At 39.5% G+C, this 20,712-nt stretch overlaps 1 protein-coding gene across 1 annotated transcript in view; it reads left to right on the top strand.

Moving 5' to 3' along the window:
• The first annotated feature begins 6 nt into the window (after positions 1–6).
• The window catches only part of ANKRD27 (ankyrin repeat domain 27), a 46,385-nt gene continuing 25,679 nt past the window's right edge, over positions 7–20,712 (top strand). The window contains exons 1-12 of the mRNA XM_009638061.2: positions 7–79; positions 10,549–10,679; positions 11,846–11,956; positions 12,987–13,143; positions 14,643–14,797; positions 15,112–15,171; positions 15,269–15,322; positions 15,407–15,472; positions 15,551–15,627; positions 15,990–16,111; positions 17,041–17,119; positions 17,986–18,118. Of these exons, the coding sequence (XP_009636356.1) occupies positions 10,578–10,679; positions 11,846–11,956; positions 12,987–13,143; positions 14,643–14,797; positions 15,112–15,171; positions 15,269–15,322; positions 15,407–15,472; positions 15,551–15,627; positions 15,990–16,111; positions 17,041–17,119; positions 17,986–18,118 (1,116 nt within the window). The 5' untranslated portion in view covers positions 7–79; positions 10,549–10,577. The remainder of the gene's footprint in view (positions 80–10,548; positions 10,680–11,845; positions 11,957–12,986; positions 13,144–14,642; positions 14,798–15,111; positions 15,172–15,268; positions 15,323–15,406; positions 15,473–15,550; positions 15,628–15,989; positions 16,112–17,040; positions 17,120–17,985; positions 18,119–20,712) is intronic.

Here is a 20,712-nt window from a genome sequence, read left to right as displayed (position 1 = left end):
GGGCACCCGGTGCCGCCGGCCGAGGGGCACCCCCGGGCGCAGGTGCCCGTGGTGTCGCTGGCACCTGCCTTCCGTCCCGGTAAGCGGCAGAAACGTGTAATACGACGTTGAACTTCATTTCACCCTAGCTGCGTAGGTGATTTACGTGAGGTCAGTGCTGGCCGACTCCAGCCAGACTTCCCAGTGCAGCGGGTGTCCCGCAGGGGAAGGAGCTCGCCTTGCCCTCGCCTCTCGCACGGGGCGTTGGAGAAGGCCGACGGGGGTGGTGGTGTGCGATCCAGAGTGCCTGCAGTTGGCTCGAGTCAATACCCTTGCGAATGTGCTGAAGTGCAATACAATGATTAGCGATGGACACTAGGCTGTGTTTACATGTATGTCTGAAACTTCCAGAAGAACAGAATTGATGATGCCAAGTGCTATGTGGTAAACTAAAACTGTGTTGTCTCTAGCACAATGACGTGTCTTTGCTAAAGTGGACTTCTGGAGAACTTGCTTATCATGATACGCGTATGCGTCGATGTTTGTGGGTACTGAGTGGTTTTCTGATGGTGTAGTAACTTTAAAAAGATGTGAGGATGTAGTCCCATGAGAAGGGGGAGTGTGACCCTTTCCCTTATCATGCCACCCCTGTAGTGCGGTGTGTGCTGTGAGAGATTATCTGCTACAGGGAGCAGAGTCCGGGCAGACTGCCTTCCTGGGGCTGAGCCTAGCCTAAAGAGTCTCATCCAGACTATGCTCCTTCTTCTAGATCTGGGTAGCTCGGGCTCCACTGACTGATTTTTGTTGTTCTGCCTTAATTTTGGCCGTAATTCTAAGCTGTATGTAGCTTCCGCAGGTTGCCACCTGCAGAAGAAACTGCCTTTTAACTTCGGTAGGTTGCCAAGTTACTACAGAGTAAACTGAGTAGCTCTGTACCAGTTTGTGTGTTGGTAGCCTAGAAGCGGTAGGTCAATAATGCCTCTTTCCTTGTAGGAATAAAGAAACACAGGATGATTTTGACCTGATTATAAGTGAAGTCTTATAATCGCTTAATCATTGTCAGGTGGAAAAAGGATTAGCTCTGGGTTTGAATCTGGAGTCCTGTGTGACTTGTGTTAAGCTTATTGCTAACTAAATTATCAGTATTTTTGTGTGTGTGTGTAGTAGCTGTGTTTAAAGTCTGCCACAGATCACTGAAGGTACTGTTTGTTGTGGCACATCAGAATCTTGAAACTCCTTCTCTGAAAGTAGCTGGAAAGGGGAGGGAGGGGGTATACTTTGAGGAACATGTGACTGCTTAAACCTGAAGGTGGCAGCAGTCATAATCTGTATCAGATAATGCCTAGATACATCTTTAGGTGTGTCATGTAGGAAGAAAGAGGCTGTTACTAGATTAGTTCTAAATGAGGTTCAGCTGCATGCAATTATCCAATTCGGGCAGATCATGGAAACTCTTGAAATTCAGTTGTAGTTTCAGACAGGCGTGATATTCGGAAAAATCCAAATCTTAATATTGCTTTCGAACAAGATGCTGACTAGCCAAAATACTGTCCTGGGAAAGCTATTAGGATGGCATGTAAAAATCCTTAGAAGTGAATTAGGAAGCAGCATAACGAGTAGGAGTAGAAGTGCGTTTCCTGGTTCTGTGGAAAGGCTTTCTAGTGATAAATGTTAATGACATGTTTCTGTTCCAGTGCCCTTAAAAATGTTTGCCAAGTATTGTGATGCTTCTCAAACATCACTACTTGTTAAATGCTCTATCCTCATTTTAACAGACTTTCAAGTAGAATTTAGGTAAATACAAGTCTGTTTTGTTTAAATGTTTGGTAAGCCTTGCCTGATGGGCTTGCTTTTGGAGTAAGCTCGTATACTGAATTTGGTCTGTAGAATGCTGTGGCCTGGGAAAGCTTGAAGCCACTGTGAGATAAGGAAGGAAAATAAGGATGGGATACACTGAAAATGAAACATGGCATCAATACTGTCCTTGCCCCCCAATAGCACTACACATCTTCCTTCAATAACTATTCTGTGATTTGCTTTCTGCTGAGCGTTTTGCTGGTATAGTGATTTGAGGATTTGATCCATAGCAAGAATTTTAATTTAGATCATGGAAGAATGCTAAACTGCTATGTCTATGTCATGGTATTTACTGTCAGGAAGCTCTTAATTACCTCAGGCTGGTGTATGGTGCTTTATGTAGCATGAAAACACCAGCAGTGGTTAAAATAATTTATTTTGCTGGTTAGAAGAACTTAGCTGCTGAATTGTGTTCCAACTTCCCTTACCCTTGCTCTGCTTCCTAAAGGAGGGAACAGAGATGCACAGAGGATGGATTAAATTCCTGTCCAGGTGCCTGGTCTAAGGATGATCCAAACTACAGTAAGTGGGGTACAGGGTTGCTGGCTTCAGTTCCCTTGTGTTTCTGTGGGTGGTCTGTGCTGGGTCTGACCCTGCATAGTTGCTTTCTTTACAGACTTGCTGCTAGCCTTGGAGTTGATATCAATCTTATGTGGTCTGCTGTGAACAGTGGTGGTCTGTAATGCTGTAGTCAAGGAATGGTGTTACCTTCTGTGACCCACCTCTCAGCAGTACAATGTTCAGGCCCACTGCACCCTCAGTGCACAGGTGGGGAAACTATACCACTGTCCTGCCTCAGTAACTAAAGGATCAAAATAATTGGCATAAGTAAAATGCTGTTTATCCTTGTATTTCCTACCTTAGTTTGGTTTCCCACCTCCAAAAAAGTGCATGTGCTGACACTCCTGCAAGCCTGAGGAGGTGGCCTTAAATACAGCTCACCAGTGTTTGGAGGAAGCACCCTTGTTTGAGAAGGTGTTTTGGGAACTTTGTATTTTGTGTTAATGTTTTCCCTCTAAATACATTCCTTGTAATTGTTCATGTGGTTCACTGATCTGCACTCTGTTCGAGGGCTTGCTTGGGATAGCTCAGGGCTCCCCATCTGAGGATTTAATGCAGCTTTAATAGTGGTAAGCTGAAGAGTGAAAATCCCTTGCAGGTACTCTGGATTTCTACACCTGCAAAAACTGAGAATTGGGAATCTAGTCTGTATTCCGCTGTGAGGAGGAGAACACTGTTTGTTCCTAATACTTGGCTAATGACAAGTAAGACTGTCTGAAAAATCAGTGGAAGTGTCTGGATAAAAGTGGGAAGCATGCCTGTTGAAGGATGAGCCACTCATATTAAAATGTTAAGATTTCTCTGGAGGAAAGAAGTAGTGACTGTGGAGAGTCAAGCCAGTATGTTCTTCGGCCTCAAGTCTGAGACAAGTAAGAATGTGTCCACATCATGCTGCGGTCCAAATACCCTGTTAAAATACAAAGGGTGAACTTCCTTACTACTTTTTTAGGAACGAGCTCAGTTTTAGAGTTTATGAGGTGGAGTTCATAATGAAAAGCTGCATGAGGAACTGATAGAAACAGATTTGTGCAGTACTCCCCTGTTGCTTGTGGGTGCTGTAGGGTCTCGGGGGAGGTTTGTCTGAGAAGGGTGGGAGGAGAGACAGTTGTTAGGCCTAAAAAGGGCTTGGGAGGGTGTTGGGCAGAGACAAAACCAAAATCATGCAATCCTGTGCCAGTTCTTAACCCTTCACTGGAAGGAATATGTGTCTGAAGGGGAGGTGCTGAGAGAAATTATCATCTTCCTGGAATGCTGCTGACCCCTCCTTTCCAGACGCTGTTCCATAGCTGTCAGGCTGATGTTCTGGGATCATAAAACTTTGTTTTTCCCTGGTCGCTAGGAAGCCTTGAGCTGACTGATGCAAGTTCATCACTCTATAATCTGAGAATTCAGAGGTGTTATCCTGACGTACTTCTTTCACAAAATCAATACAAGCTGCAGCTGAATCTAAAAGGGGTAGGAATAGATTGTTTCAGCGCTCTCCTGGTGAGCAAGGTGTGCTGGAACATCTTGGCTGTTTTTCATAAGATGATCAGTGTTCATCCCTCAGGGGAGGGAATAAGGTTTCTTGTGTGCTCAGAAACAGAGAAAGGCTCTTTTGTTTTTATTTTGAGGTGAATGCTGATTTGAGGGCTCAAGTCCAGGTTGTAGCCTTTGCCTGGAAGTGGGGTAGATATGAGGGGTAATAGTGGCTGAAGTGGTAACTAGATTTTTATTTAGACTGAGACTAGTTGAATTCCACTGCTATATTCCTGTTTGCTTGCAGAGTGCTTTAAGATATGCTTAGCTTCAGCTGTTCCTGTTAACAAGTGGTGCTCTTAAAGAGGAAAAATAAGCACTTATTACATAAAAAAAAATAAATTTAAGTAATTTAGAACTGGGGAACAATTGCTTTCTCTTTTTTTCTGCAGAGCTCTGCAGTTTGCTGGTGTGAAATACACATACAAACTTTATCAGATATATCTATGTCTGCTACTCTGAGCTAAACACCTTTGAGTAATAAGTTGTTGCTTGTTCTCATTTTTTCCCTGTATTTTGAGCCATTCGGCAAGTGATATTGTAGTTACTGGTTTACTAAGCCTTAGTTGTTACTCTTGTAGAGTCTGTAAACTAAGATGAAATAGATGTCGTTGTGTGAAACTGAGGAGGAGTGAAACTTCACAGTATTGCTGTGCAAGTAAAATTCAGTGAATTTATGCTTCTTGAGCATCACATGCTAATGGATCTGGTGTTGAAGATTTTGGAGAACGTGGTATTGTGCTGCTTTGTAGCTGGACTTCTGCGGAGAGGATGCTGATGTACTTACATTAGTGTTATCCCAAATCTGCATTCTTTACTTGGTGTGCAACAGCCAATTCACACGCTGAGTCGAGGTATTTGCTTTTATTTCACTTCTGCGCAGAGATGGGTGCTAGGTGGTAACTCCACAAAGCTAGCACTCCATTCTGAAAAACTGCCATGCATTTGTTACATGATTAAAGAAAACCCACCCAAGTTTATATCTATTGGCTAGTGATCACTGTAACATTTGCTATTGGTTAATTATATTTAAATTAGCTGTGTAAATTGGCACGTGTGCTCTTTGTTGGTTTGGGGGGGAGCAAGTCTCTTCAGGTTCGATTTGAGTTGGTGGTCACTCTCCCCTCACCCCCTTTGCTCCCCAGTTACCGCAGATATTCGCTGACCTGTTGCCTCTTTAGCAGTTATCCAGCCTTTGGCTGGCTCAGCATTCTGAGTCAGGATGTTCCCCTTTTGGTCTTTTTGCTTCCCTTCAGGGGTATAGTCACTAGTTCTTTCATGTGCTGATAAGGCAAATACTTCCTTATCTCTTATATCCTCCTAACCACCAGATCCTGTTACACATGATTCCTTATTCCTGCTCTGTGAGAAATTCTGTTTTCTGAGGTATATCATTAACATCCCAGTGTAATATCCTAACTTGCTCTCCTGGAGAGATTTCAGGTTGCTGAACTAGGCTAATAATGTCTATCCACTTTGGTAGCAGTTTTACTGTCTTTGCCAAAGTATTATTAAAATGCTGTAGTGAAAACACAGAATCTTATACTGTTCAACACTGAATATGAAGAGTTTGTATACAGAATCCCTAATTCTGTTATGAAAGGCATTTTCTCTGCAGTATATTTTATTAGCTCTATAACAGTGGTATAGCAGGACATTCAGAAGATGATGTGCCTAAGAATTAAGTCGTTGTATAACTTGAATGTGGACATGATATAACTGCCAAGTAACAGTGCGAATACAATGTTGTTTTCTACTTTAATGGCTGTTTTTCTAAATTTCAAAATGCTTCTTAAAAGGAACTGAAACCTGATAGGTCTGTAAAAGGTACCTCACTTGACCATCTCTAAAGGAAAACACAATCAATGACAAAATAAACTGTCACAGTTAAATCCTACTAATTGTTTTCAGTACCAAAGCTTTTAAGACTCAATTTCCAGTGTTTTGGAAAAAATGGTGATGTGCTTAGATTCCATGGTATGTTTTTCACTTTAGCTATCCCTTGTACCATTAGTTGTATCATTAGAATTATCACTCTGCTCTTAATCTAGAAAGGATTTGGCTGTTTTAAGATTATGATTATTTTTTAAAATCAGTAACATAATGCTTAGTAGATTTTCTGATCAGCTAGCTTCTGTTTTTCCAGCAATTTGAGCTATTTCTGTGTTTATAGGCATGAAGCCACACACCTAAGGATTCCATTTAAACCCTTTATATAGCATTAGTACTTGTGTATTGCTTTACAGCTCAGCATGATAGAATTTAATAAACTTCATAGTGAATATGGCTTATGACAATTTTTAGTGGGTTTTCTGTTGAGCATTAAACAGTTCTGGTAATGTGTATAAGGCTGTGTATGTTTCCTGCTTTTTGTAATGTTAGTAAATCTAAAGCTGTCCAAGGTGCAACTAGAAGTGGTCTGTACTTCCCCTGGTGTGCTGCCCCCCCCCCAAGTTAAATTAGGTTGAAGTTGGATGTTGTGTTGTGCCAAGAAACTCTCAATGGAGTATTCTAATGCATTCCTAGAGTTACAGCAATGCATTAGCCAGTATTTTCAGATGCATTTAACTTTTGGGGTGGAAAGAAATTGACTTAATCTCAAAAATGCCTGAGCCAAAATTTGGGGAAGCTTTAATGTACTCTCTTGATTCTGTATATTTAATCTATGTAAGTTCAGTATAAAACCCTTTATTTTTCTGTAATTACTTAAGTTGTAGATAGTTTATACATCCATACTTCTGTCTCTCTGAAGAATGCTGTGGATAGGTGAAGGAGGTCCAAGCGAACATAATAACTGTTCAGTTAATAAGTATTCCACCCTTTCTCTTTCATACCCCCGTTTTAATCAGGTATGATAGCTATCCACTAGCGTAGCACTAAGCAGATGCAAGGGTAAAGGAGCGAGAAAAGGGAAGGAAATTCAGAATTGTAGTTCTCAAAACAGTACTAATTTGACTAGTGGTGGTTATTTCCTGCTGTATAGGAACGTGTGTGGCGAGCAGTTCAGAGTTTGCAGTCTGCTTGTGCTCAAGGTGAGTGACAAATACCCATATGAACTAGAAGTTTTAGCTTCCTTATTGGGGTACGGCATGTTGATGGCATCTTAGTTGCATTACAGTAGCTAAAGTGCCAGAACTCTATGTCTGAAAGCATTTTTTTCCCACTTCTTGATGGAGCTTTCAAGTATGATTCAACCCTGTCAGTAGTTCTGAGTAAAGGAATCTATGTGGCTGCCACTAGGTGTTTTAAAACTAGTTATTTGTGGTGTGTAACTCGTGAACTAGGAACTGAAGATTATAATTTCAAGCTCTTCCTGTGATGATCTGTCAACTAAAATGATGCTTAAAGTACTCTAGTTGCTTGTGGTTTTCTTCAGGTACGGGCAATGATTTAAGAGCTGCATCAATCATGCAGACAGCAAGCTTCGTGAGCTCAGGCTTTCTGTGGGAGCTCCCTTCCTCTCATAAATCTTTCACCTGTTTTGCCAGGGAATTAAATGTTGGTTTTAAATCCTTTCTAGACAAAGCTTATCTGCTTTTTTTTGATGGTGAGATACAGGTTTCTACATGAGGAGGATCTGTGGAATGTGTTCTTCTCTCTACCTTCCTATTACAGGAAGAACATTTTTGGACTTAAAGATTTGTAAAGCTGAAAAAGTGGCAATATAGCTATAGCAATTGGAAACACTTGTGCACTGCAGTTTTGTCTCTGCAGTCTCATGCTTGGTTGCCTTCTTGTGTCAATGTGCTCTTTTCCCTGACATAGTACATGGCATGCTAATATCTTCTCCATCACTGTCTTGGGGAGGGTCATAGCAGTCTCATCTTGGCCAGACATACTGAGCATGAATTCACTGAATAAAAAGGCAGATCAAGATGCCTCAGTGGGTTAACTACCTTCAAATCTTGATTTGGGAAGTGCCTTGAGACACCATATAATCTAGCCTCACTATGTCCATTATCACCTCTGGTAGAGGTTTGTCTAACATTCTTGAACACTTACACCATGAGAGACTTAGTAGCTTTGCCAAGCAATCTAAAACATGCTTATATTCTCTTTTGAAAGGTGTTCCTGATCTGAAGTCTGGGTCTGTTTTCTTCAGCTAAGGCTTTCTTCTTTGACTGATGTGGAAAAAATGCCCTTCACTGAGAGCTTGATCCATCTGGGGAAAATTTCTTACCTGTTTCACACAGTTTCTTCAGCACAAACAACATGACTACATTTCATATTTTGGATTCTGCTTCCAGGGCTTTCTTGCCTTTCTTACCTCAGATTCTCCTTCAGTCAGTTATTCTCTGACGCTCAGCACCCAGAAAAGGATGTAGGACTCCAAAATAAGTCTTGCTGTGGCAGACTATTTTGCAGGCTGCATGTGTCTACATATAGTCCTGTTTGGTGCTTGACTTAAATATAATAAATCATTGCTGATTTATGTTTGAACTGTAAGCTGCAGTCATTTAGGAGCTTACTTGGAATTGTGGCCTAGCCGGCTGCTCAGCAGGCAGGGTTTTTTTGTAAGTGAGCTGGTCCTGCTTATTAAGGTCTGTCTTAAGACTTGATATTCTATGGGTCAGTGATGAAGTATCTGTGTTCCTGCAAGCAGACCTGTCACAGGGCTTGTGTTGCCTTTTCTCCTTCCCCCACCACTGGCTGAGGAAGGCTGAAGCTGGAACTTGGATTGCAGATGCCTGCCAGGAAGTGTTTATAGCAATCCTCAGCTGTGGAATTACTGGTGATCATCCTCTTTACCAAGGCACTGTGGTAGGACAGATCTTGTGCAAAGCTGTACTTGTAGATTTGAAGCCTTGTAATTACTGAGCTTGGCTAATCTTTTGAAGGTGTCAATGAGCAAATGTTTTCTTCCCCTTTGTGTAAGCTAACTTCAGATCTGTGCTCCGAACAATGTTTTGGGACCGCTGATTTGGTGTTCTTTCATAGAAGCTTTTAGATTTATTGTATGTTTTGAAAGCAGATCAACTGCGAAGTTCCAGATGAAACAGGAAAACTCTGCTTGAGGCAGTTATCTGCCACTGCCAAACTTCAGTGGTTCAGGCTGAGGCTGTCCAAGCTGTAACTGGTGATAACTTTACAGTGGAAATGGCTTTCAGCTGTAGCTGATCATGTTTGTCTTTAGCTCTCTAAGGGAGCTCTCCTTGTGCCTAATTATAAGGAGGGACCAGACTGTAGATCAGCTAACAGTCTATAGATCAGTTAACAGCATAGCTGAAACTGAAAGGCTATCTAAAAATCTGTGGGAATTGGATGTATGTTTTTCCACTCTATTATACAGTGTTTTTCCACTCTATTATACAATGGTTTCATGTCTCTTCCATGATCTACAGAGAAAGGCATTTTTAGTGCCAGTACAGCATCAGATCTTACAAGTGCTACAGAAAAAGTGTAAGAAGCGCACCTGAGCGAAATAATAAAAATAAAGTGCTAGGTATAATTCTACCTCTTAAGAAATCAGGGGAATATTGATTGCATAAGGGTGGCTTGCTCAAATTAAAGTTCTGCTGCTGTTCTCACCCTTTCCTAGGACGTATAGCTGAAACCGCATGAGGAAATAGTGCAACTTCTCTTGATTCCTAAGGGAAACTGGACGAGGGGAAAAGACATAGAACAGACTAGTTAATTAAGAACTCATAAGTCTGTTAATCTCAATTCTTCTGAATAAAATAATTCTGAAGTTATTCCAGAAGGGACCTATTAGGGTTATTCCTGACTTGTCTCAGATGTGTCATGTTTTGGGTTTTTTTATAGAAAATTAGACTTGAGGGAAAGCAAGCAGTCTAGGGTCTAGTGCCTCTAGAGATAATCATTTACCTGTGACACACCTTAACAATAGCTTTTCCAATGCCTACAGGTTGGGCTTTCTGTCTCCAGTTGCTTTTTTGCACAGTTTTGTCAAATGTTATGCATTAGCCTGACCTCACATCATTGAGGCTTCTTCCATGGGAGTAGAGATGACCACAAATGATGCATTTCACAGTGACTTTTAAAGTATGATACAGATATTCGTATCTCCTTGGTGTACCTCTTTCCTATAACTTTTGCTGGAAAGTTGAGGATTGCCTTACACAACGGTTCCTGTTACACTGTCTGGGTGTCTCACTGATGTGTGTCAGTCAGTAATCCTTACAGGCAAGTCTTAATACTTACATGAGCATACTGCAAAAGCATCAGTGTCCTGTGATGCAGTAGAATCTCCTGTAAAGAAGCTATTAATTCATGTCTCTTGGCTTGTTTTAGACCTTAGCAGTGCAAGTTAGCTTGTATATCAAAGTGGTAATAATGTAGATCATAACTTCTCTCCTCCTCTCCTAAAGTTTGTCCAAACATATAATGCATTATTAGACTGCAACACCTGGAAGGCCTCAAGGAGACATTATGAGGATAACTATGTAATTGGAAAGATATATTAATGCAAAATAATATAATAAAGAATAACTTCTGAGTAACTATAGTTACCCTCTTACTAGTTAAGCTTGCCATTGGCTGCTTACATCAAGACCCGAAACTGCTTTTTTGTTTTGGACAAGAGGAATCAAACTGTCCCCTGGGTATTCCCAAATACTGTGCTTTAACAGATATCAGGCATGATGCATTATCTATTCTCCATATGTATTTTAGAAAATCTCCTTGGAATACCTGAAGTCCCTATGGCTATGTATGATGAAGATATCTTGAAAAATCCCTTTTATTTGGCCATTCAGAAGCGGCGTCCTGATCTATGCAGCAGAGTTGCAGAACTCCATGGTATTGTAAGTATAAGTACATTTAAAAGCTGCTTATTGAGTAGTAGCTATATGTATTTGATTTAAATACCTGCTGTGACACATGTAAAGATTAGTGCAAGCCTACAAAGCCTGGAAGTGAACCAGAGCAACTTTTAGTTTAAGTTGCTTGTTATTTACTAATACGGACCTCTTGATACATTGCATGGTAGGAAAAGGTCAAAGCTGGTAATGTTTCTAAACTTTACAGGAATCTTATTTTCTTTGCTGTGAACTAAAGTTGCATTTTCTCCCACTTGTAACTTAAAAATAGGACTGACCTTTTGGAAACCCTTGAGGACAGACAATCACTCATTTCTGACAGCATTTTACATAGCAAAATAAAACCATTGAACTGAGCTGGAATAGAAACTCCAATCCTTAAGACTTCTAATCTGGGTATTCTATAATTAGTCTTCATCCAAAATGAAGTGTGCTGAGACTCCATTAAACTTGGGGTTTAATGTTACCTGATTATAAAGTTAAGCCTTAAATTGCATGGGGTTCTTTCAATTGTATATTACTTAAGATGGTGATGTGATCAGTTCACCACTTCTTTCTGTATTGGAATGCCATTTCTGAAAGCTGAGTACTGAAAGAACCACTTGCTTCATGCTTGTCTCTTCCCTGACAGGGAGAGAGATTTCTCTTCACCATGTATACAGTGTTTGTTGTATTCATAATGTGTTGTTTTCTAATTAAGAATTTGTTGTAAGCTGCCAGTCTGTTGGTGTGCAGTAAACCCAAGATGTTTATCTTTGATTTTTTTTTTCTTCTTTCTGATGGTTCTTCACTTTAGTTTGAAAATATACTTCACTTTTACTAGCTGCCTGATTTTAAGTCATTCCAGTGACTGGTGCTAAGTAACTTAAATAAGATTCAATTGCCTTCTCTTTATTGTTGCTTACTTCAGTTACATCTGTCATCCTTTTTCAGATAAGTGACTAAATGAAACTTCTAGGTTAATCACTGGACTGTGTGTCTATCAATGGCCTTTTTTATTTATTTAAACAAAAGCACTTACAGTTGTTATACATCTGCCAGGAAATGTTCATAAGCCAGATTCAACTGCTTACTGCTAAAGGGCAAAAGCTATTGGTGTTTAGCTGGTGATACATGGTTCTTATTTCTAAAGCACGATCTGGCTTTTTTAGGTGTTAGTTCCATGCAAAGGAAGCCTTTCAAGCAACAGTCTTTCTACCTGCCAGTTTGAATCTTATGTTCTGAAGCCGCTAGAAGAAAACTTTCAGACCTTGAATGGAAAGGTACTTGTTTTGATATCTGAATGTAGCTTGGGGACAATCTAATCAATGATTCACTGCAGTTGATGACTGATAGTGTGAACTAATGGAGTGGTACCTAGGAGTTAGAGCTAGCTGGCAAACGTAGTATATTGCCCATCTGAGCCAAAGTTCCTAGGGATATACTGCTTTCTAGCAAAAGCTGTATTTTGGCATGTACACAAGAGTAGTTGTTCTGTTCAGATGGTAGCACTGCCTCTGATTTCAGCTTACTACTTTGGTGAAGCAACTTTGTCAATTTATCTGTGTTTTGTGGCTGTTAGGAAGGAACTTCGTTGTGTGGCAGAAAGGGCCACACAATCAGCTAAGAACTGTCTTTCTAGCTTTCAGGCATAAAGTAGCCTACCTATATTGTATGCAGATGCAAGTTCACCAAAGCTTAAGATAAAATTATGATGGTATCAAGTTGTATCTGAGGCCTGATGTATTAATTCAGTGAGTAGAAACTGACTAATGTAGCAGGAAGCCATGATAACCACTGTTAACACTGCATAGGATCGTACTTCTTTTGCTTGTAATTTTGCAGTCTGAGATCTTGCACCTGTTTGGAGGCTACCATCTAGAGCTTCCTGCTGCAGTTATCCTCACTGGAGTTGCTTAAGAAGTTAAAGCTGAGCATGAGAAATGTAGACAAGATGTGTGATGTTTTTCTGAAGCTGGACTTAGGCCACAATTCCAAGTGTTTTTCAATTTCCCTTCTACTCTAAAATGTTCTGAAGTCTGCAAATAATCACTTAGACCTTGGAGATTGTCTGAAACCTCCTCTAGTAGCAGACTTGTTAAGTAGGTATAAGTAAGGTTTAGCTAGCCATTGTAGACTGAAGGAGTCAGTGTCTACACAGCACGAGAATATGAAATCTCTTCAATCTGGGACTTTCTTGTCTTGCAAGATTTTCTTTTTTCTCTAGAAATGTAGTTATACAATGGAGAAGCCAAAGAGTAACTTTCTTCTGGCAGAGTTTTACACTTGATCTTGGTTTTTGGTTTGTTTCAGGAGATCTTCATACAAGGAAACCTCATCATTTTAGGAACTGGTTTTAATTATCATCTCTCAGTACCTGTTCTTTTTGAGGAAACATTTTACAATGAAAAAGAAGAAAGCTTTAGTATACTGTGCATAGCTCATCCATTGGAAAAAACAGAAAGCTCAAGTATGTATTGAAGTGTTAACTTGGTGGTCTTGTTAGCACAGTGTGCAAATTGGTATGTTTGATATGCTTAATTTCCTTCATTCTGAAAAGCTTTGGCTTGGTTGAAAGCTCTTGGCTTTTATTAGCCTGCTGGGGTGGATGTTGGTACGCTGCTGGAGAAATACCAAGTTGCTGCTGGGCAAGCTTAATTTTGTAGGGTCTGTGCCCCAGTCTCAGCACTAAAAATCATCTGTGGAATACTTGATCCAGCATGATACTTTTAGCAATGCTCAGTTTAGTGCTGACTTCAATAAAAAGGGATTTAGTCTTAAATGTGATGTGTCTTGAGGTGCAAGGTAGATGCACAAAAAACTGGAGAGGTAGAATCTTTCATGATCACTTCATCAGTAGTTAGAGGTTGTATAGCGTAGTTATGTAGCAGCTCTTGTGGTCGTGGTCTGTCTCATTAAGTTGAGTGTGTTAATTTTTGGCCTAGTACGGAAAATGCTCTTGGTAAGGCTGGAACGCTATTTCCAAGGCTGCTATTAAAGCAGTGAATGTAACAGGATTTCCTTGTGAATTTGTGTAACAGTCTGTGTTTACTAATTAAAAGCAGCAGAAGCTTTTTAAAACATGCTTTTTCTGAAATAAAAACATCTAGTCTTCCTAAATACATAAGAATATTCCTTGAAACAAACGATGACCAAGTGAAGTAATACTAGGGTAGTGTGAACTAAGTACTCTGAAGGAAGTATGAAAATTTTTCTCAAAAAAAAGGACATACATATAGGCTTAAATTCTATAAATATTAATCTAAAAATAAAAAAATTATTCTTGTGGCATTCCTTTTTTGGCCATTACTTAATGTAGTTGTATAGCAGTCTTTCAGAAGTGAGGTAATTTTTAATTTCAAAAGTAATTTGAAATGAATGAGAATCAAAGCCTGTTATTAGTTGGCTGCCTTTGATTGCAAATGAAAGACTTGGCTAGAAAAAAACTTTTGGAAAAGCAATATGAATTTTAAGTGAGGGATCCAATTGTCATAGTCAGAAGGAAAGTGGATTTAGTTTAATGTTTACATGAAGCAACTTTGCTCTCCCATTCAGAGAAAGCGTGTCTAACTAAACAATAGGCTATATAAAAATCCAAGATGGGATTTTCACAGCTCACTTAGAGCACACTTGACTTCCTGCATGGGCATTCAGTCAATACTGTAATGTGCTTTTCTTCTACTTTCAAGCTTGAGACTTGCACTCAGATATTGTGTGTGTATGTAGCAATAAATTACCCCAGGATAAAAAAGCATGTGAAATTCCAAATAAATACTTGACATAAAAGGCAAGAGAGCCTGCTTTAAATGTGATGTATAAAATTCTTTTAAATTAGTAGCAATACCTGCAGTTAGAGGTGTAGTAAGCTGAATTTTTCATGGTACAAAAGTTGGCTGTGTATGTAGGGACAGAAAGTACTTTACTGTGCATATATAAAACCTATGTGTTAATTCTTGGCTTTCATTTTAGGTGAATCTACAGCTTCATCAAATTCCTATTCTCTTAAAAATATTGAAGATGTTAGAGAATTCTTGGGAAGGCACTGTGAGAGATTTGATAAATACATAGGATCGTTCTATAGAACATTTAAAGAACATGAAAGGAAAAGTCTCCGCCACTACATAGTCAGTATCTTGCTTCTTGATGCTTAATTTACTAAATATAATTCACTTCACTGCTTTGGCTGTCTTTTTGTCTTATTGAGCTTTTCTGTGTCAGAGTAGTCTAGAGTTGAAAAAGGTGGGAAGGGAGAAAATAGAATTCTTAATTGTGAATTACCACATCTTAATTATTACGTAAAGGCAATTTTTCTAGCTAAAAATTTTACCATAGCACACACTTTGAAGGCAGGGAAGACTTCCTTTCTTTGCTTATTTATGCTTTGTTGCTTCAAGTCAGATTAACCTGAATCTAAATGCTTTTTTTTCTCCCCTGCCAGGATTCTGTCAATGCACTTTATACCAAATGTCTCCAGCATCTTTTGAGAGATTCGCACTTGGTAAACACTTACTCCTCTAAATACATAGTACATAGATAATTTATTGCTTAAGTAGTGCTAACTTTCTCTTGCTGTTTGTATGGCTTTCCTTTTCTAGAAGATGCTTGCAAAGCAAGAAGAGCAGATGAATCTGATTAAACAAGCAGTTGAAGTAAGCATCTGAAATGAAGGAAAATAATTAGCAAGCTATTTTTAACTCTCACTTTCATGCCTAAAGTACTGTGTTTTTCTACAGATGTATATCCACCATGCTATTTATGATCTAGTCTTTAAGTATGTGGGGACTATCGAGGCAAGTGAGGTAAGTTTGTTTGATTGCTAAAGATTAGTTACGTTAATCTAATGCATTTTAAAAAACTATTGCCTTTCTATTGATTAGGACGCTGCTTTTAACAAAATCACGAGGAGCCTTCAAGACCTGCAGCAAAAAGACATTGGAGTGAAGCCTGAGTTCAGGTGAGAGAGAGATTATTGTGGACTCTTTGAGGAGTCCCTGAGATCCTGTCTTAAATAGGTCTCAAGCCAGCCAAAAAGTGTCTTCCTTCACACAATAGCAATTTTTTTTCCCCTCATTTGAGATGGAAAAGTAAAGCTTTGCAAGTGTCATTTTAGGGCAGTCTTTGCATTGATCATTATCTCCTTTGGTTTTATGTTCTTATGCTCTTATCTGCAGGGTACAGAAATGCAAGTGTACCTGGAGTGGAGTTAGAAATATTTTAATATCATTCATTTAATCTCTGAATAAGATAAAACTTGGGTTTTGGACATCCTTCGCAGGAACTCTGTATGCTAAACATTTCTTTCAAATTATTTTGTAGTTTTAATATACCACGTGCAAAGCGAGAACTGGGTCAATTGAACAAATGTACTTCCCCTCAACAGAAGCTACTTTGTCTACGAAAAGTGGTACAAATTATTATGCAATCTCCTAGCCAAAGAGGTCAGTAATCAGTGAATCAATAACTTAAAATTAAACTTTTTTCTTAACCAGTACACATAAAGCACTTTGGTAAATAAACAGCTCTTTGAGTAACATTTGTGGATTAAACACATTTAGACTGGGGTCTGCCTTGCAGGTCTCTAAATAAAGCAAAATGAAGGCAAGATAGACGCTTCAGTGTTGTTTCTCATGGGTGAGGAGGGGTGCTTGGTTAGCTTATATATGTTTAGCTAAAAGCGTGTGAGAAACTTGCATGTGCTAGGACACTTTCTCATGCAGAAGAATTGAGGGTGATCCATTTTAAATACTGAGGATAGCTGCGAGATCATTCTTGTCTATTTGGCCATGCTCCTTGATAATCTTGAAATTGATACTGTTGTGTCTTTTGTGAAATGCAGTGTTCGTGGGGGACAAACAAACCTTCTATATGCTGCATTCAAAGTGCTACCATGGGTTACAGAAATGATTCTGTTAGGAAAGCATGGACCTGTTAACCTGGTCTTTTATCTTATCTAGCCTGGAGAGAGAAGATACTTCCACTGAGTCATACAGTGGACTTACGCTCTCACTACTTCATCTCTTCTCTTCTTCAGGAAGACTCCTGGGTTATGGAAAAGTGCATCAACTTAGAGGATAGGTTTTGCCCTCAGGAATTTCAGAAGTCCTAAGTTAGTGCTCTGGCTCTTTCTGTATAGGAAGGAGGTGATGCTAGTCTAATACTTAAACTTGTACAGTACAAACTGTATTTGTTTTTGGCTCCTGGCAGCCTATTTTAGTGGAAGATTGAGAACATTTGAAGGGATGCCTTGGTTATTCAATGCATTTTCTACTAGTGGAGATGGCCCTTAGGAGGCAGAACTCCATTTTTAGGTATTGCTCTTGATTTGAATCATGAAATGACTAACATGAGATGTAAATTCTTTTTTTAGTTAACATGGAAACTATGTGTGCAGATGATCTTCTCTCTGTTTTGCTGTATTTACTTGTAAAAACAGAAATCCCAAACTGGTATGTAACTACTTTGGCTATACAGAGCTCCATCATGTCATCTTGTATACAATGCTGCTGTAGGGGCAAATGTTTCTGAACATGTAGTAATAACTTGCTGAAAGTGTAAGAGGGGCTGATGTAATGCAGAAGACTGTTTTTAGTAGGACAGGCAGCAAAGATGCATTACAGGTGTGACCAAATTAAGGACCTATCAGGAATTCAAGTGCTGTGTCTTTGCTGTTTTGATTCCCAGCCTCAAAATAGTAATGGGAGGCCATCTCTATACCAGATCTGCATGTCAGTACAGACTTCAGACTGGTCCTTCCTCATCTGTGTTTGGAGCTGTGAAACCTTTATGCAGCTTCTAGATGTTTGATACATTTCATATAGGGAAACTAGATTTGAATGCTTAATTGCTTGCTGCTAGCCTATACCACTGTGTTTATCTCTCCTCGCTATCAGTTAAAGTATATCTAAAACTTCCACCTGTACCTGAACTTAATTTTAGTCTTGGCGTATCCCATATGTCAGACTAGCATTTTTCCTTCAATTTGTATCTATCACTTCACACTGGTGCTTATGGCACTTGAAACATTAACATGTTTGAAACATGTGGAACAATATCCTACTGCTGTCCTCATCCTGTCCTGCATATTCCTTATCCAATTAATAACTTTTTTCACTGAATAGTTGAATTCTGATACATCTACAAAGCTCAGAACAGCCATAGTATTGCTAGCCTAACAATCTTTCTAGAAGATTTTTCTTAACCCACACATGCCATCTGCCTGGACTGCCTGAGATGAATTGCAGTATTAAGATATGTCATGCCAAGAAGTGTCATCTTACTTTTAGTGGTTCATAGCTTTGTCTTTTTATTTCAGGATGGCCAACTTGAGTTACATAAAGAACTTCAGGCTTTGCAGTTCAGTGAAGGATGAATTGGGATACTGTCTAACCTCAATTGAGGCTGCAATAGAATACATACGACAAGGCAACCTTTCTGACAGATCAACAGTAAGCTACTCTTAAAGTCTGTCAAATGTATATTTGATACGCTTATAGGACTGTACCACCATGGGAGTAAATTCAGTCAGAGGATACAAACAGCTAACATAAGAGTTCCTTTTTTGCACTTACAGAAATGAGTTCAGGTAACTAGACCTGAAACAAATGCTAGAATAATCTAGATTATTATAACGAAGTCCTAATCCTATAGCAATACTTGTTCACTGTATACTCCCTGAGGAAGTAGTTAAATGCCAAGTCTGCCTCTTCACATGATTTGAGGAAAAATGACAGCATTATTTTCCACAGCTGAGTCTTCAGTATTTCCTGTTTGTACTCTTTCTGTCATGGTTGTGAAAGCAATGCAGTACTTGAGAGTAGGCATAGCTTAAGCAGATTTCTTTAATTAAGCTCTGCTATTAGAATGGAAATTGCAGTGTTACTTAGAATTATTCAGTAAGTCTTCATACTCTAAAAATTAAATGTGTTTGCAGTGCAGATTACTATGTTGCACCAAGCTGATAGTTTAATAGGAGTGCAGCACTATGATAAGATGGTGTTTGAAGGTCAAGTATGGCTCTGAGGATCTCTAACCTAGTGGGGGCAGGAAGCTTGTGGATGCATGAGTTATTCCCTACTGGGCAACTGGACCTTCTGTCAATCAGGTCAAATCCCTGCAGGCCAATCAAGGATGATGTTGATGTGACTTTAGATACTTCTATGAATTAAGAACTTTGTAGCTTATTTAGTAAAGGAATCCAGTCTTACCGTTCCTGTAAAACTTTCTACTGTTGCAAAATTAGGTTTTCCTGGTCTGATGTGGAAATCAAAAGGAGTGAACTTGGAACCAGAGTGAATTCAACGTGTCTCAGTCTGCCCAACTGCAAAGCACTGGAATCTAATTGCAGGGGCCAGAATAATGGCTCAGTGTGCAGGGCTTGGGATGGGACAACCTGGGGCACAATCTTGAAGAAGCACTCACAGTAATATTTTAGCCTTTTGTTATTGGTTTTGTTGTTTTCTGGGATCTTCCCATGAACCTGTCATGTAGGTTTGTTTTGTACACTCAAAAAAAAAAAAAGACACTTTCATTTTGTGTAAAGAGACTGTGATATTTCCTGTCTGTAATGCTGCATTGAATTATATTTAAAAAAAAAAATAAAAATGTTAGTTTAAAAGGAAAACAACCTGCCAAACAATTTTGCTTCCTGCATTCACTTGACTATCATTAATGGTCAATATACAAGTAGCAATGTTGGTGGGCTGGATGGAGAACTGGAACCAAAGTGGAATTGTCTTCCACAACACTGCCAGCAAGTTGGAAGAAAGAATAGAATATACCGCTATTAAATTTCTGGAATAAAAACTGTTTCCTGTTAAATGCCTAGTCCTATCCCTCCTTATGTAGCTAAGGATAGTGGGATTTTTTTATACTGGGACTGCCCTCAAGTGATTATAATTTACATGCCACCGCCATTAAGGTTCTATATTCATTTCTTTGTGTGGCATCTGTCTTGAAAGATGAACTGCATTATTTGAGAAGTCTAAATGAGGGCAGTCTCATACTGCTTACGTTGGTGTCTACAGCAGTATAAGAGCAAGCAATAGTGTTTCTGTCTGTACTTCAGCTGGATCAGCTCCAGATCTAGAGTTCTAGCCTCCAGCTTTCTCACTTTAATGTGTGTACAGTGAGTGTGCAACAGGGACCCCTTTCGTCTACGTTACCTTTCATAGGAGTCAACATGGCTTGAAGGCAGCACCCTGAGATGAGGTGGGAAACAGTAGACCCTTGAAGATAAGGAAGCTGAAAAGGAAAGAGCTAGACCACCCTTTTTCTAGTGTAGGGTAAGGGAGAAGTTGCCACACAATGAAGAAGAATAAACTGGGTAGCAAATAGCCCCTTGACAGGAATTGAAAAAGGGGTAGTGAGGAGGTGGAGGAACATGGTAGGAACTTTTGATAGCATTGCTTTTCCTTCATGAATTTATCTGATGATGAATAACCTTCATTCTCTGGTAAAGTAGAACAACTTTCTACTTAAAGCAGCAGCAGCTGTTGTGTTGATGCCCCATGATTTCCTTTTCCAGATTGTGCTGGAACGGGTTGTGGGATTTAAGTGAGCAGGAAGGTTGTTGTGCCCTGGGGCTTCATTACAGCCCCTCATGTGGCTATGCTTAATTTTATAGCTGGCTTCAGATGGAGCTTCTGGCAGCTGAGTAATGCTGTTGTCCAATCCCCAATGAAGCTAACTACATAAAGAAAAGTCAGCAGGGAACTAATGTACCCTGTGGGATAATAGGCATATTATCACCCTCATGTCAGTAAGAAAATTGCACTTGGGAGACACCTGCCAAATCCCTTCACCCAAGGTCATGCAAGTCTTGGAGAGACATTTTGGTTGTGGGGAATAGAAGATTACATTTTATTTTCTGGGAATTGTCAACCTCATTTAATGAGAATTTCCAGTTAATAAGTGTTGGACCTTAGTTATGTTCCTATACACAGCTACTGTGTAGTAAGACCCTCTAGTTCAGAGGGTTGAAATAAGGTGTACAGCAGGGAGTTAGAGCCAGCCCCTAGGGAATAGGTAGCATTTTGGCTCC

This window comes from Egretta garzetta, unplaced genomic scaffold, assembly GCF_000687185.1.
Source record: "Egretta garzetta isolate BGI_Z169 unplaced genomic scaffold, ASM68718v1 scaffold354, whole genome shotgun sequence".
Taxonomy (NCBI): Eukaryota; Metazoa; Chordata; class Aves; order Pelecaniformes; family Ardeidae; genus Egretta; species Egretta garzetta.
This window is presented reverse-complemented; position numbering and strand designations above follow the sequence as displayed.